At 42.2% G+C, this 16,442-nt stretch overlaps 1 protein-coding gene across 1 annotated transcript in view; it reads right to left on the bottom strand.

The window, feature by feature from the left end:
* The window catches only part of LOC145407032 (inverted formin-2-like), a 32,723-nt gene extending 20,324 nt beyond the window's left edge, over positions 1–12,399 (bottom strand). Inside the window, exons 1-5 of the mRNA XM_080278052.1 lie at positions 12,122–12,399; positions 10,673–10,768; positions 8,992–9,202; positions 3,950–4,065; positions 1,293–1,452 (exon numbers count right to left, since the gene is read on the bottom strand). Coding sequence (XP_080134178.1) covers positions 1,293–1,452; positions 3,950–4,065; positions 8,992–9,202; positions 10,673–10,768; positions 12,122–12,232 — 694 coding nt within the window. The 5' untranslated portion in view covers positions 12,233–12,399. The remainder of the gene's footprint in view (positions 1–1,292; positions 1,453–3,949; positions 4,066–8,991; positions 9,203–10,672; positions 10,769–12,121) is intronic.
* Positions 12,400–16,442: the final 4,043 nt, after the last annotated feature.

The following is a 16,442-nucleotide window of genomic DNA, read 5'->3' as shown; positions in this document are numbered from 1 at the left end:
GGATTATTGAAAACTATAGATAACTCCTCCATTTTGAAAAGCTTCTTCTCAGCTAATCAAAATCGATCGGCAGCAGCAATAAAAGAAAAAAGAAAAAAAAGTCATAGTGGTGAAGGAATGTCCTGTTCACACTATACTCTTTTCACTTTAACTTGGCCCAAAACTGCAACCTTCTCCATCGTCAGTACTGAGATGCAACAGCAAAATTATTACTAGACTATGTTACCAGTCACGATGAAATACAATGAAAAGGACGCAGAACCGTAGCATAGTTCTATTCTGCCACTGATCTCTGAAATAAGCTGCAAAGAGACGAAATCCTGAGCCAAGTTAAGGTAAACGAACTATAGTACTGTGTCACCTCACCGTACACTGTTAATTTTTTAAGGTACTGTGTCTTAATAACTACAGTTAGGTAAATATTTCTGTTCGAAGTGCAAGGGTTAGATACTGTCTCCATTACGTCCTTCACTCTCTCTTCCTTCAGCTGGATAAAATCGTCTGGTAGTAAAAAGAATGAATTAAAACTATGTCGTCGTACTGCAAGGGCCCATCAAAGGTAGGTCAGTAGATGCTCCTTTGTACCGACGTTCATGTCAGCCATCCTCCCTCATAGCCTGGCGGAAGGGATTGGTGGTATTTTGTGGTGACTGGGTTGTTGGGTGTGTTTGAGAGACGTAAAAACCCTCCACAGTAGTAGTAGCAGTAGAAGTAGTAGTAGTAGTAGTAGTAGTAAGTTAATCAAGAGTATACCCATTGGCAGTGTGTTCACCTCATTTTCTGCGCCTACCTCGTATACACAGACTGGCACACACAAACACAGACAATTCAGTACTTGTTTTATTTTATTTTTTTTTCACATCCACCACTCTCACTACACACGCCTTCATTCGTACTTCTCCAGCATTATTACCACTCTCCCTTCAATGAGCTGGCCCGGTCCTGCAGTAGACATCATATGGACCAAGGTAGATAGTAGTCAAGGAATTTTAATAAGTGGATTGGTACAGTTATTATTAAGGGTACAGGGATGCATGAACTCTGGGATTGGGCGTTTGACTATCTATCTACCTGTCTATCTGTGTGTGTGTCTGTCTATCTATCTATCTGTGTCTGTATGTCTGTCCATTTATTTGTGTGTCTGACTATCAATTCGTCCTCTTCTGTGTGTGTCTGTCTGTTTGTCTGTCCGTCTATCTATCTGTGTCCGTCTACCTATCTATCTGTCTATTTACACACACACACACACACACACACACGCACACCGTCAGTAAACTCTTCATGACACTCACCAATAAACTCGTGCCTCAGTGCCGTTCTGGTGGCCGCTGAGGGTGCCTTCAGGACGAGGCAATTGATGAAGGCCACGATGGTACACTGATACTCCACCACCTCCGCCGCCTCCACCTCCTCCACCACCACGCTCAGTCGGTACCGCTTCCGTTTGAACGTCTGTGGGGTGTGGTGGAGAGGGTTAGAAAAATATACTACAGAGGGAACATCAAAATATAGACCAATGAAATTAAACAAAGTAATATCATCCACTAAAAATTATACAAAAGCACCATCACCCCCACCATCATCATCATCTTGACTTTTTCATCATCACTGGAAACATAATAATAATAATAATAATAATAATATGAATATGAATATGAATATGAATATAAGAATATGAATAAGAATAAAATACGCATAAAATGACATGAAATAAGAACAAGGACAACTGGCATGTACTCTGATCATCTATCGGGGCAAATTTCTGAAAATCAAAAATGGATGTGTGTGTGGAAGAGACATCACAAAATTTTTAAAAAGTGGAGGAAGTGGAGATTAGGAAAATAAAAGAAAAAAGAGTGAGGGAAGGCGACGTGAGAGGGGAGGGGAAGGGATACAAGGGGGAGGAGGAGGGCAAGGGGAGGAAGGTGTTGGGCAAGTGAAAGAGAGGGCAATGAAGGTCAAGGCGCAGTGGAAGTGAGGGAGGGAGGAAAGTGGAATGAGGTGGAGGAAAGTTGAAGGAGAGGTCGACGTAGGGAAATAATTGGTAAGTGGGGACAAGAAGAGAAAGGAAAAGGAAGTGGAGATGACAGAGAGAGAGAGAGAGAGAGAGAGAGAGAGAGAGAGAGAGAGAGAAGTGGATGGAAATGAATGGGCTGGAGGTGGTGGAAAGGGGGTTGTGGAGGGAAGATAGTGGAGGGGGTGGAGGGAAGGGAGTGGAAGAGGTGGAGGAAAGATGTCGGAGTGGCACAGGTAAATGGAGATGTGGATGACAGGCAATTTTGTTCAGCTGAGGTTAATCCACTGGCCCTTTTGCAGCTACAAAAGAATCAGTAGTAGTAGTAATAGTAGCAGTAGAGGTTGTAGTAGTAGTAGCAGTAGTAGTAGTAGTAGTAGTAGTAGCAGTAGTATTGTTGTTGCCGATGTTATATTCACGGGGTCATTTGAAACGTGAACTCATTGGACTGCAGGCTAAAGTTCCCCTTCTCCCGCAGTCCACCATTCTCCTTTCGGGGGATGGGGAGAGAGCTGAGGGACGTGTGTATAACCAGGCAGTGGAGTCACCCGGCCAGATCAATGCCACCACATGAAGGCGTCCCACTTCGGAAATTAAGACTAACACTACATGATTTTATTTAACACTGATTACATTTCACGCTCATTTTTTTTTTTTTATCAATAATTTTCTTCCTTGTTTTATAATTGTTCGTTTGTTTTATATTCATGAGTTTAACCTTCAGAGGAGAGGGAGGGGGCAGGAGGAGAGGGAGGGGAGGGAGGAGGAGAGGGAGGGGAGGGAGGAGGAGAGGGAGAGGAGGAAGAAGGGGAGATAAGGAGGGAGGGGAAGGAAAGAGGAAAGGGTGGGATGGTAGGAAGAGGGGAGGCAGAAAGAGAGGGAGGGAGAGAGGGATAGGATGGAGAATAATCAAAAGAGGGACAGGAAGGGAAGGGAAGGGATAGAAAAGAAGGTAGGAAGGGAGGGGAGAGATTAGTAGGAGGGAAGGGAGGCAGAGAAAGAGAGGGGAGAAAAGACAGGAGGGAAAGGAAAATATGGAGGGAGAGAAGGGGAGGGAAGGAGGGAGGGAAGGAAAGGATAAAAATCAGTAAATGGAGGAAACAGTAAAAAGGCACACGCAATCACTGCAATAACCAAATGACCTTAATGACACGATGCCACAAGGTCGGTTATTGCTGACCTAGATATACGTTAGTTATTTAGTATTTTTTCTCTTCTCTCCTCCTCTTTTCGTTTTTCCTTCCTTCCTTCCTTCTCTTCCTTCCCTTCCTTTGCCTCTCCCGTTTTGTTGCCTTCTTTTCATTCCTCAGTTTTCTTCCTTCCTTCTTTCCTACCCTCCTTTATTCTTCCATTTCTATCCTCCTTTTTCCTTCCTTCCTTCTTTCCCTCCTTTCTTCTGTTTCCTTCCTCTTAGCCTACTGTCCATCCATCCATCCTTCTTTCCTTCCTTTGTTTCGCTGCATTTATATTTCGTTCCTTTTCACATTTCTCTCTCTCTCTCTCTCTCTCTCTCTCTCTCTCACACACACACACACACACACACACACACACACACACACACACACACACACACACACACATTCCTAACCCCCTTACACCACCAGATACACCCATTCTCAACACCCTTACACCACCAGATACACCCTACACCCTTACATCACCACATACACCCATTCCTATCCACTGTAGCAATAACACAGTTTAATCACACACAGAACGTATTTAGCAGACTTCATTTTATCATTATCAGTCTTTGTAATATCGGAGAGAGTTGAAGGCAATATTTAGGAGAGTATTAATAGACAAAATATACAGCTTTTTAGAAGAGAAATATTACACAAAACACAGAGTAATATTTAGAAGAGTAATAACAGAAAACGTAGAGCAATATTTAGAAGAGTAATATTATCTGTACCTTTGGCCACATTTGCTCACCTTGTAATAGTTGAGGGCGTCCAGGGCGAGTGTGTGGCCTCGCTGGGAGTACACACAGAGGGCAGACAGCAGCTCAAACACCTGCTTCTTCACCAGCATGTTATTGGAACCCAGGCCTGTAACGGTGGTTCATATCAGTGCATGGAACAAGGATAAAATTTAGATTACTATATTCCTTATCTACTCAAAAGTCATTATTGCACTCAACTAATTATTTGCCAAGTTCCTGCCTTGTCTCTAGAACAGTGGTTCTTAACCTTTTTTGAGTCACGGACCCCTTCGAGAATCTGGTGAACGCTATGAACCCCTTCCCTACAAAAATGCACATAAACACAAACGCAGCATTTTGCATGCAATGAATATACATTATTTTACTGAAAAGTACCTCACGCAGTGTATCACAAAGTATAAAACAATCTTCACAAAGAATTATGTTTCTCACTCTTTTTCATGCAAAAACTAAGGACCACTCGAAAAAATGAAATACATCCAACTTGAGCAAATCAAACAAAACAAAACTTTAAGTCTGCTCAAAAGTTCATTTCAGTGAGAGGGTTGTTGTTGCTGTTTGGCTTGAATAAGACGAAATTGTGGAGTGGTCTTTGACAAGGCAACACGCATGTCATCGTTGACATCCAGTTGATTTCAACTTTTCATTTTGATAGAAACAAGCGCTGAAAACCCTGACTCACAAAGGTATGTAGTTGCAAACGGAATCAGAGCACTCATACCTCGCTTTGCCAGACGAGGGTAGGCTTGTGTCAACGAACACCAGAATTCTTCAAGACTTCGAATTTGTTTGTTTGTTTGTTTGTTTTAAGTTAATGATGCCAAACGGCATCACGCAATCTCGCTAAATTGTTCTCAATTATTCTGACCTTCACGGACCCCTATATTCCATCCATGGACCCCTTGGGGGTCCATGGACCCTAGGTTAAGAACCCCTGCTCTAGAATATGACCTACGGCAGTCAGTTCCTCCCACACGGGCGAAAAGGTACGGCAAGGGCGGGGTGGTGAGGGCTAGGCTGGAGCGGGGGAGGGTAGTGGGGCTACGATGGGACGGGGCGGGGAGATGGGGGCTAGATTGGGGCGGGGTGTGGTGAGTGTGGATAGACAGTAATAAGTTCTCTTTATCAAGGGCACGTCTTATATGATGCAGTTTCTGAAAATAAATTGAAGCTTCCACTTATATTGCCACACCTGCTGTAAACATTATACTTTGAACAGCCCCAGATTATTACATCCACCCGGGGATATGCCTCAGCTCACCGTCAAAAGGTCTATTAATTATGATAGAAAAAAAATTACAAATAGCATGTACAGTGCAGGATAAATAACATTAATACAGATAGAGAGATAGGTAGATATACACAGATATATATACACAAATGTTAATAATATACAGAGAGAGAGACAGAGACAGAGACAGAGACAGAGACAGAGAGAGAGAGAGAGAGAGAGACGACCCCCAGATAAGAGTCAAAGTATCAATCGTCAAAATGAACTTACAATAACAGGAAGTAATTTTAATCCCCCCAGCCCCCACTCCCCACCCCACCCAACCACCCACCACCAGGCCACGGGTTAGAAGCATCGTCTGTCTCTCTCTCTGTCACTAATATCATGAAAATAGTAAATTGTATGTGCTCTAAAACGCTGGTCACTGTTCTAAATTCATCCTTATCCTCCTCCTCTTCATCATCATCATCATCACTACCACCATCATCAGGATAATGACCCCCCTCCCTGACCTCGTTTTTTGCTCTCAGGCCTTGACACATGCTGATCCAATTGACCCCTGACCCTTGACTGCCTCTGGTTCTGGTTACCCCGTCCTCTCATTCCATCTCCCGGATACTAAGTTCCACCCCTTCACTGTCATTACCTTTTTTTTTTTTATTCCATTCACAGTACGACCAGACTATTTAGTGTGTGTGTGTGTGTGTGTGTGAGAGAGAGAGAGAGAGAGAGAGAGAGAGAGAGAGAGAGATTGGATGCCGTATTATTCTTGCTACCGAGAGACGACTGAATTTACCATAGTTTGAATTTAGCTTAGAGGCAACTTCAAACAGCGATGGGATTAAATACTTATGCATTTTCTTTTCCATATATGTGTAGATCAGCCGGTGTGTTGGACCCCTAGTGGCGGCTGATGTCACTACCCTCACTGCACCCGCCCACACCACCACCACCCACATTCTCGTAAATTTAGGCTTTCATTGTAACTTATTTCTTATTTTAAGGCTTATAAATGTCCGGAAAGTTTTTATATATATTATTAGCATCGACGCAGATTGCATGAATGACCTACAAGGGTGTAATTAAGTGCCAAAAGCAGAGATAAACTGGTAAGGAAGAGCAGCGAGAGAGACACCGAAGCTGTTGTGTATATTGGGCCAGACCGGTTTGTTGTGCTTTCTCGTAAAACTGACGTTAATGCTAAACTTCTCGTGATCTGAATAATTAAACAATAATACAAATGCTTAGACAAGAGACAGTCTAGGCTATTATTAGGCTTAACATCACCACCATCAGTTTGAGAGGGTTTGCTGAGAGACAAATGCTCCCACATCTTCCCACTTTCCTAGTCCAGTTTTCGACGTTTTAGTCATTACGTATCCTGTAACATCCTCAAAGAATCAGTAGGTCTGTTACTGTTCGTTTTCCTTTGTACTCCTTTTTGTACTCAATCCTTCCCAGCTTTGACCTATCTGTTGTTTGTCTATCTACTTTATTCTCTGTCTGCCTTTTCCTTCTACTCCATTTTGGGGTTGCCATTCCTTTTACCGTGGTTCTCCAAGTCCATTTCGGCAGTATATATTAAAACAGTTACTTAGAATCCGTTGAACCCAGAGATATCTTTTTCATTTTCTTCTTGCTGTTTCCTGACGATTTTTTTCTGACAGACTTTTCGAACTGGAGGGGTGAGAGGCAGCATTCATAGACGTCTTTCAGTACGAGACGCCTTTCCAAAGTTGAATAAAACCGTCTGGCATCAGCAAGAATAAACTAAACGGGGACGTCACAGGGATTTAGAGCATTAACCTCTTAGGCCTCAGACGGTTTAGCAAGAATGGAAAAAATCGTCTCCCTCCTAGATTTATAAATTAGCCCTTTCAGTTTGAGGATGGGTACATCCTAAGCCGAATAAAATCGTCTGGAGGTAAGAAGGAAATATATATATATATATATATATATATATATATATATATATATATATATATATATATATATATATATATATATATATATATATATAACTTTGGCCCGTGTTCTCGTCAGGGCTCCCTAACACCTTTTCCTTGGCGATTTATTTTCCAGACTACTCATTAATATCCTCTGGCTTGTTTATTATGCCTTTTCAATACCGACATAAATTGCATGAATAACACAACAATACAGTACCAGAGCAGAATCGGAAATAACTCGGTAAGCAAGAGGTGCTAGTGAGCTTCCTAACCGTACCAAAATATCGCCCTTCATCTCAATCCCTTATCTCACGTGTTATCAAGCCACCTGTGAGAGCGGTCCTGTAGTGAAGTGGCTGTGATAAGAGAGATAGTAGGGTTCAGGGCTATCTCCAGCTGTCAGTAAGGGGGTTATCAGTGCATCAGGGAAGGTACTGTACTGTAGGTGCCAAGGGAGGCCTCCAAGCACCTTTTCCTAAGTGATTTATTTTGTTTATTACACTTTAATCTTCTCTTGTGTTACTGATGTTTTAAAATGGCATATATGAGGATACTGAGATGTAATATGCTGAATAAATCGCTGAGGGAGTGATGTTAGGGGATCTCCACCTATTAACACACCTTAACACACCCTTCTATACTTGTACGTCTTAATAACACACCCTATCCATACAGCTAACAAACACACCCTATCACCCTAACACATTTTAACACACCCCTTTTCTATCAATACACCTAACGCACTCTATCTCTCTGACACACCTTAGCACAGTCCTACCCATCAATACACCTTAACACACCCTATCACACAAACACACTTTAAAACAACACACCCTAATAACGCACCTAACTCACACACACACACACACACACACACACACACACACACACACACACACCGCACGCTGGTGCAGTGGTAACGTTCCCGCTTGCCAACTGGTGGACGGGAGTTCGCGCCTCGCTCAGGTTGCGAAAAGTTTCACTGACGAAGTGGGTGGTTACTGTCCCCCTTGAGCAAGGGGACGGGTGTGTGCATGTGTGAAGGTCACAGCCTCGCCCTTAGATCGGACTATATGAGCTCTCAGCTCCCTTCTGGGAGGGTAAAAGCTGACCATCACGACCATCAAGTGATCCTGACCGACCCGGTGAATTACACACACACACACACACACACGCTAATCCCCTCACCACCATGACTCAGGATTTACTCAACTCTTAATCCCACCAATCCTATGACGTCACGTTTACTTCATATTTGCTGCCTCCAGACGGTTTTCCTCAGTTTAGGGCAGACTCTTTGAAATTCAGGGGGTTGGATCGGGGCCTCACTAACTCTTTCACTGATTTCGTAGTGTCAGACGATTTTATTCAGGTAAAGGAGTTAATATAGCTTGTTTCTAACCCTCCTTTACTACCAAAACCTATCCCCTCCTCCTCCCCCCATTACTACTTCTACAACTATTACTCCTGCTGCTCTTGGTACTACAACTACTGCCACTACTACTACTACTGCTACTACAACTGCTACTACTGCTATTACTCCTCCTACCACTACTAATACTCATACTGTTATTACTGCCACTACTACTACTGTTACTACTACTACTACTACTACTACTACTACCATTATTCTTACTAGTATTACCAGTACTTCTGCTATTACTACTACTATTACTACTAATCATCATTATCATAAGAAGAAGAAGAAGAAGAAACGGAATAATAATAATAATAATAATAATAATAATAATAATAATAATAAAAAGAAGAAGAAGAAGAAGAAGAAGATGAACATGAACACGAAGACAAGGAAGATGATACACCAATAACACCATAAACACCAGGCACATACTTCTAGCCAGCTTCCTGGTGTATGTGGTATTATTAGTGATGTACTCGAGGCCTGTGTGTGAGTTCATGACGGCCTTGATGCACAGAACACACTCCAGCTGCAACACGGCATCCGCTATCGACCTCCCCCTCTCACTCAGCCGCTCCAGGGCCTCCAGCAGCACCTCCAGGCCTCCAAGGGCGAGAAACTCCTCCAGCCACTCCTTCCCCGCCTGCGTCAGAGAGGTGGGTGTAAGTGTAAGAAATTAGAAAAAAAAAAATCGTCATCAGCATTATCCTTCCCGACCCGATACACATCATCATCAACTTTATCTTAACGCTGCTTTTCCCACTGACGATTAAAAAAAAAAAAAATGACTCCAACTTGTTTAGAAGTACTGTAGTGTATTGACACCCCCCACACGCAAATGCACATGAAAGCTGTACTCTACACTGAAACAGAGTGGAATTACAAAATATACTGGACATCTAACCTTTATTTATGACAGAGAAGTAATTTTCTAAGATACATCACGAGAAAAGGAGGCATCCACGAGAGCTAAAGATGATAAAAGGCTGAAGTGTCTTGCTGAAGGGTAGGGGATAATCACGTGCAAGATATGTCAAGATGAAAGACTGAGGAAGCGAGTTATTGGGGGAAATTAAAAGCAACAAGATTTCTTTTGATCCAGACAGAAATAAGAGGAAATCAGAAGTTAGGTCTGCCAAAGCCTCATCCTGTGATCGCTGGTGACTGTTGTTTTGAGAAACAGGTGGAAAAATGAAAGGTGAGTCAACAGCATATACGATGACAGATGTACGGCTCTAGAGGTCGTTAATGAATAGGAGAAAAAAAAAAATGGTGAGAGGACAGAACCCTGAAGAAAAGCAATACTGATAGTTTTTGAAGAAAATTGACCGTCGACAACCAGATACAGAAAAACCAGAGAGGAAACTAGAGGTGACAGAACGAGATAAAACGAGTGATAGAAACCATAAGGAGTAAGTTTGGAAATTAGCTAAAGCTCTGTACCACACTCTGTTAAAGGCCTTTGAGGTATCTAACATAACAAAGCTAAATAAATAAATAAATAAATAAATAAAAATAAACCACAGACCCAACCCAGCAAGTCAGTAACGCTAACAACACACAGGCAGCACTGAACATCTATTATTCCAGGGTCCAAACTTCACTCAGCAAAGATATATCAGTAACATAATCTCACTGAGAAATCATCGGAGGAGCCTGTGGGTGGTGACCAGTCTCTTGAAAGCTGCATCGTTCCCATGGAGGGAAGTATATAAGAAGTAGCATTAAAAAGGACAGGAGGGAATTCAATATTATACAGTAAGTAGTTCTATAAAACGGCAAGGGATAAGCTATTAAAATAACAATAATTTGAACAAGGCACAATGATATTAAATAGGACAATACCAGTGATACCAGTAGTTCAAGTGTAATCAAGCTAACACAAAGATGCAAGTTGTTTTAATAGCCTTAAGTGTCACAACATTAAAAAGGCGAGTGCAAGTGTTACAGGTTGTTCTAAAACGTGGAACCAGGAATACAACTGGAGCAAAATCGGGGGGTTGTGAGAAAAATGCGTGCATGTGTTACGAGTCATTCTAAAAAGCGGCAATGAAAACACTATACATTCTGTGCCAGTACAAGGGGTCATTCTAAAACACGGCACAACACTGACCACTTCCATGAGCTTCTTGAGGCCGGAGTAGTTGGAGACGGTGGGCATCTTGAGAAGGGCCACGCAAGTCTCCGCGTCCCAGTTGGCCAGGTTGCCCTACGGGAGGACAGGTCACAGGTAAGCGCATCTGATACAAGGAAGGACATCAAAGGGATCAAGGAATAAAAGAGTCTGGCCATTAGGGTTAAAACAAGGTCAGGGCATATGGGGTCAAAGCATAGGGATCAGGGCATAAGGATAAGGGCACAGGGCACAGAGGTCAAGGCATATGGGATCAAAACATAGGGGTTAGGGATGAGGTCAGGGCACATGGAATCAAACACAGGGCACAGGGCATATGGGGTTAAAACATAGGTGTCAGATTAGTAAGGTCATGGTTTACGCAATTCTCTGACCAATTCTTCATCCTCGAGTTCCTCATTCATTTTTTTTCCCCAGGTGTCTAGTCATCTTCAAGTCCTCTCATTCATTCCCCAGTACTGTGCTTCATTCATTTTTTCACTAGTTCATCAATTCAAGCCCAGATTTTTCTTCGCCTCATCCATCCATTCATTCATTCATATATTCGTATGTTTATCGATAAGTTCCTCTATCCACCCCATCGTCAATTCATTAAAGAATTCATTTGTTTATAATATGTTACTTAATCCAACTATCCATCTGATCTTCAGTCCATGCATTAAGGCATTCATATACCCAACAAATTCATTCATTCGCCCTCCTTCATGCGTTCATTCTGCGGCAAACATATTTTTTTCACTCGTATATCCATGATTCTAGTTAAATACGCATTCATCCATCCATCCATACATACAAACATGCAACCATATTAAAATCCATCTATATACACATCCATCTATATCTACATCTAAATTCATCTATAAATTCTTGGTACCGACATTTTATTTTATTTAGCTTAGGACAGGACTTCGGTAGCGAGGAGTTGTGAAACTTGGAATTTTATCACAAATGTTTCTACCCCCTTCACTGCGAGAGGTTCCCCTTAGGTAAAAAAAAATATATATATATATATTAATAATCCGATGATGGTAAGGAATAATGATTAAATAAATAAATAAATAGATAAACAACTGAGTAAATAAATAAGTAAATATAAAGTGCTTTTTTCCTGTTTACAAGGTCGCTGTTACTCGCTAATATTGAGGTGTCGGCAGAAATCAGGAGAAAGCAACCTCATTCACCCGCATTCTCTCTCTCTCTCTCCTGAATCAACACAACCTGGCCAATCCTATCAATTATACCGTGTCACCTTTCACACCTCTCTCCATCCCAAGGCCTCATGACTCATCCAAACAGACAGTCAGCACCACTATGCCTTCATAAATATCGGTACCCATCTTCGTCTGGACACTGCTCTCTCCTTCCAGACGCTCCCCACCACCTGTCTCATGATCTTTCCTTCCAGACGCTCCCCATCACCTGCCTCACCTGTGCAATGTCATCCAGCATGGCGGAGGATGACATGCGCCTCTCACTGCCGGAGGAACTGCTTGAGCTTCTCCTGTCTCCTTCCCTCTCCACTTCACCTGCCTGTATCATCTCCCGCGTCACCGCACACCACTTCAAAGCAGACGATTTTTTGACCAGGGGCTTGCCGGCGGGGCGTTTGGGGGCTTTGAAGGAAGGGTCAGAGGGAGTGGAACTGATAGGGGTGGAAGCAGAGGGTGCCGAATTATAGGATGCCAGATCTGAGGGTGCCGAATTAGAGGATGCCAGATTTGAGGATGCCGAATTACAGGGTGTCGACTTGTCTGCGGAGTCTGTTGGGGCGGCGATGGGAGAAGTGCTGGAGGCGGAGTTGTCAGCAGAATCAGCGGTTCCGGAATCAGTTGCGGCCATATTAGGGGTAGGGGAAGGAGAGTCGGGGAGGGGAGAGTTTCCAGATGAAGTAACGAAAGAATCACTCGAAGTATTACAGGTTAAGGTAGGAGAATCAGCGAGTGGTGAATCTTCTGCATAGTCAGTTGGAGGAATATTTGATGCAGGAGGGAGAGGAGAATCAGGGAGTGGAGAGTTTTCAGCAGAGTTCGTGGGGTAATCAGACGCACTTTGAGGAGAGTCACCGAGATAAAAGTCAGTGAGGGGAAGGTCAGTGGTCGAGGTGTGTATGGGTGACTCTGAGGCCGCCGGAGAGTCAGCAGAGTCGTAGGGAGAGTCCATAGCAGAGTTAGCAGTGTTTGGAGTGAAAGGAATTTCTTTTACAGTCTCCCCTTTTTCTGTGTCATTTTTATCTTTTTCTTCTTCCTTCTTTGTTCCCTTGTTTTCTTTTTCTTCTTTCTCTTTCTCCTCTCTCTCTATCTTTTTATTTTCTCTTTCTTCTCTATTTACTTCCTTATCTCTCTCATCTTTCTTTCTTTCTGCCTTTTTCTGTTCCTTTATTTTCTCTCTTTCTTCCTTCTCCCCTTTCTCTTTTCCTTCTTTTATTTTTTCTCCCTCTGTCTCTCCCTCCTTAGCCTTTTCTTGATCTTTTTCACTCTTTTCTTCCTTCCCTTTCTCCTCATTCTTCCCTCCCTCTTCCTTTTCCTTCGTCTCTTTCTGTACCTCTCTTTCTTCATCTTTTTTCTTCTTCTTTTTCTTTTTCTTCTTCTCTTTCTTTGCCTCCTCGGCGGCTTCTTTCTTCTCCACTTCCTCCTCTATACTTCTCTCCTCCTCTTCCTCCTTCCCTTCACCTTTCCATTCCTTCTCCTCCCCCACACCTTCCTCTTCTCCCTCTTTTACCTCCTCCTCTTCGTCAGTGATCTTCTTCTCTTTCTTTCCTCCATCTTCTCTCTCTCCATCTTTATTCTTCCCTCCACTTTTTCCATCCTTCTCTCCTCTAACATTCACCTCTCCAGTTTTCTTTCTCTTTCCTCCACCTTCCCTCTCCTCTCCACCTTTTCTCTCCTTCCCTCCTCTTTTCTTCTTCTTCCCCTCCTTTCCTCCACTTTCTAGTTCCTTCTCTCCATCTTTTCCTCCATCCTTCTCTCCACCTTCTCTTCCCATTTCTCCATCCTCCCCTCCACTTCCCATCATTTTCCCTCTACTTTGTCTCTCATTTTCTCCCCTCTTTCCTCCATTTTTTCCCTCCTTTCCTCCCTTCTCCCCCACCTCCTCCACACAGTCATAAAACTCCTCACTGCTCACTGATACACTCTTACGCAATCTGTCTTCCATCTTATCTTAAATAATTATCTTATCTCTCGTCCTAATATTATCTTCAACGATCACTGTCACTTTTTTTTTCTTTAATTAAGCTCAAATTACACTGATAATAGTCTTTTCTTTACTTAATGGACATCTGATTTCGCTTAGTTTCGTTGCGCATCGTATTCGTCACTTTCACCGCTTTCAGCTTTTTCGTTAAGTTATGAACGCTAATCTTAATTCCTTTCATAAAAAAAAAAAAAATGATTCTTTTCATATTCTTTGTCTGTGTTATTTGGCTTTCGTTCATAATATCTCTCCAAATAGTTAGTAATATATATTTTTCACACTTAGCTTTCGTTTTTCATGCCTTTTCAAACAGTTTCCTGACTAATGTTGTTCGCACTGTTTCATCTTACGTTTCCTTAATTACGTTCACGAAGGATAATTTTTAGTTCAAGTCTGTAGTCGTCAGAAAGAGACAAATCAGAGTTCTTCTTTTTTTCTTTTATTTTTAGCTCCACTTCGATTCTGGGAAAATTCAAAAAACGTTTTCTGTTTTCAAATCCTTCTTTTTCCTGTTTCTTTTTAGCTGCTTCCTTCTCGTTCCTGGGTTTCTGGATCACCTGGAAGAGAGAAAGAAAGACACATTAGCAAAATCAGATGTTTAACTGGTGTAAGATTCGCTGTATAAAGTCCTTCAGTACGAACTTCTATCTATCTATTGCCAGACGCCATAATCCCATAAGGAGTGGCCATTTGACTTTGAGTTATTTGTGTTTTCTTAATTTCAACTCATCATTATTTTGGTCTATGAATTTCACCCAGTTTAACCCCTTCGAAAAGTTTGTGTGTGTGTGTGTGTGTGTGTGTGTGTGTGTGTGTGTGTGTGTGTGTGATCCTTCTTCTTCCTGCATATAAGTAATCCCCTAATCCTTCTCAATCCGTCTTCCTCCAGCATATAAACTCATTTCTCAACTAGGATTTGCCCGTAATCTCCTAATCCTTCTTTATAAATCTCCTGTATATAATCCCCATTCTTTTCTTACTACAATACACATACCATCGTTACTTGCATCTGTGTACCTTATCTATCCTTATCAGTAGTGCTTGAAATTCGAGTCCTGGATAACTAGTAGGTGTGAGTCTCCTTGGTTACTAGTCAAAACTGTGCTTGAAATTCGACGAGACCTGGAAATCTACGGTAGCAGGTGTGGGTCTCCTTGCTGACTAGTCAAAATTATGCCTGAAATTCGACGAGGCCTGGATATCTAGTAGGTCAGTCTCCTTGGTTACCAGTCAAAATTATGCTTGAAATTCGACGAGACCTGGATATCTAGTAGGTGTGAGTCTCCTTGGTTACTAGTCAAAATTATGCTTGAAATTCAACGAGACCTGGATTTTTAGCAGGTGTGAGTCTCCTTGGTTACTGGTCAAAATTATGCTTGAAATTCGACGAGACCTGGATATCTAGTAGGCGTGAGTCTCCTTGGTTACTAGTCCAAATTATCCTCCAGCCTGACACCACCTGGCCACCAACTGGACGAAAAGGAGGTTAGGGATCTTTACCAGGTGGACATAAACAGACTATACCGCAGGATCGAACCATCATCCTTTATCTTACTCTACATCTTCAGTCTCTCCTGGCCTAGCCCCTTCAGCTCAAGGACATCATTTTTTATTTAATTTTTTACCGCTGCCAGACGATTTTATTCAGCTTACTATACTCCTTTCATCTTAACTTGGCTCAGATTTCCCCCCCCCCCTGCTTATTTCACGTAGCTCAGCGGCAAAAAAAAAAAAAGGCACTGCTATGACTCTACATCCTTCCCGCAGCACTTCTTCATGGTTAGCATCTTATTCTACTGTTAATCTATTGTCACGACTCTGCATTACAGGTGGAGAGAAGGCAATTCTAGGCCAAGCTACAGGGAAGAAGGAGTAGTACTGAATGCTATATGTAATTGCTAAATAAAAAGAATCCTATATCCAACCCCTCCAGATCGAAAAGTCTCCCCTATGCTGAATAAAATCGTCTGGTGATATCAAGAATACAGCTAAGAATACAGGCAAGAATGCATCATCTTAACCTGCGTAAGGTCTCTCTCTCCTTATCAGAATCCCGGCGTATAACCATCCATTTTATCTCAGCCGAACTGTACACCTTCCGTCCATCTTATTCATGTTTAAATATACTCTTTTCATTTTCACTTGGCTTAAAAGTGAAGTCTGTCCACTTTCAGTGATGCTGCAACGATAGATTAACACTGCAGTTATGATACAAGTCATGAAGAAGTGTTATGGAGAGGATGTAGAGTTGCAGCACTTTTTCTGCTATTGAGCTTTGTGAAATAAGCTGAGTAAAGGAAGAAAATCTGAGACAAGGAAATAAGCTGTGTAAAGAAGAAAATCTGGGGCCAAGCGAAAGAAATTGCATAAAGAAGAAACTCTCGGCCAAATGAAATAAACTGTGTAGGAAGAAAATTTTGGACAATGAAATACGCTGCGCAAGGAAGAAAAGCTTGACCAAGGAAGTAAGCTGCGTATGGAAGAAACTCCGGGCCAAGGAAGTAAGCTGCGTAAGGAAGAAAATCTCCGTCAAGTGAAATAAACTGTAAGGAAAAAA

The sequence above is a fragment of the Coenobita brevimanus genome, chromosome 72 (genome assembly GCF_032717465.1).
Source record: "Coenobita brevimanus isolate Jiangsu-jjx chromosome 72, ASM3271746v2, whole genome shotgun sequence".
In the NCBI taxonomy this organism is placed as follows: Eukaryota; Metazoa; Arthropoda; class Malacostraca; order Decapoda; family Coenobitidae; genus Coenobita; species Coenobita brevimanus.
Note: the sequence above shows the minus strand (reverse complement) of the source record. Positions and strands in the feature narration are given on the sequence as shown.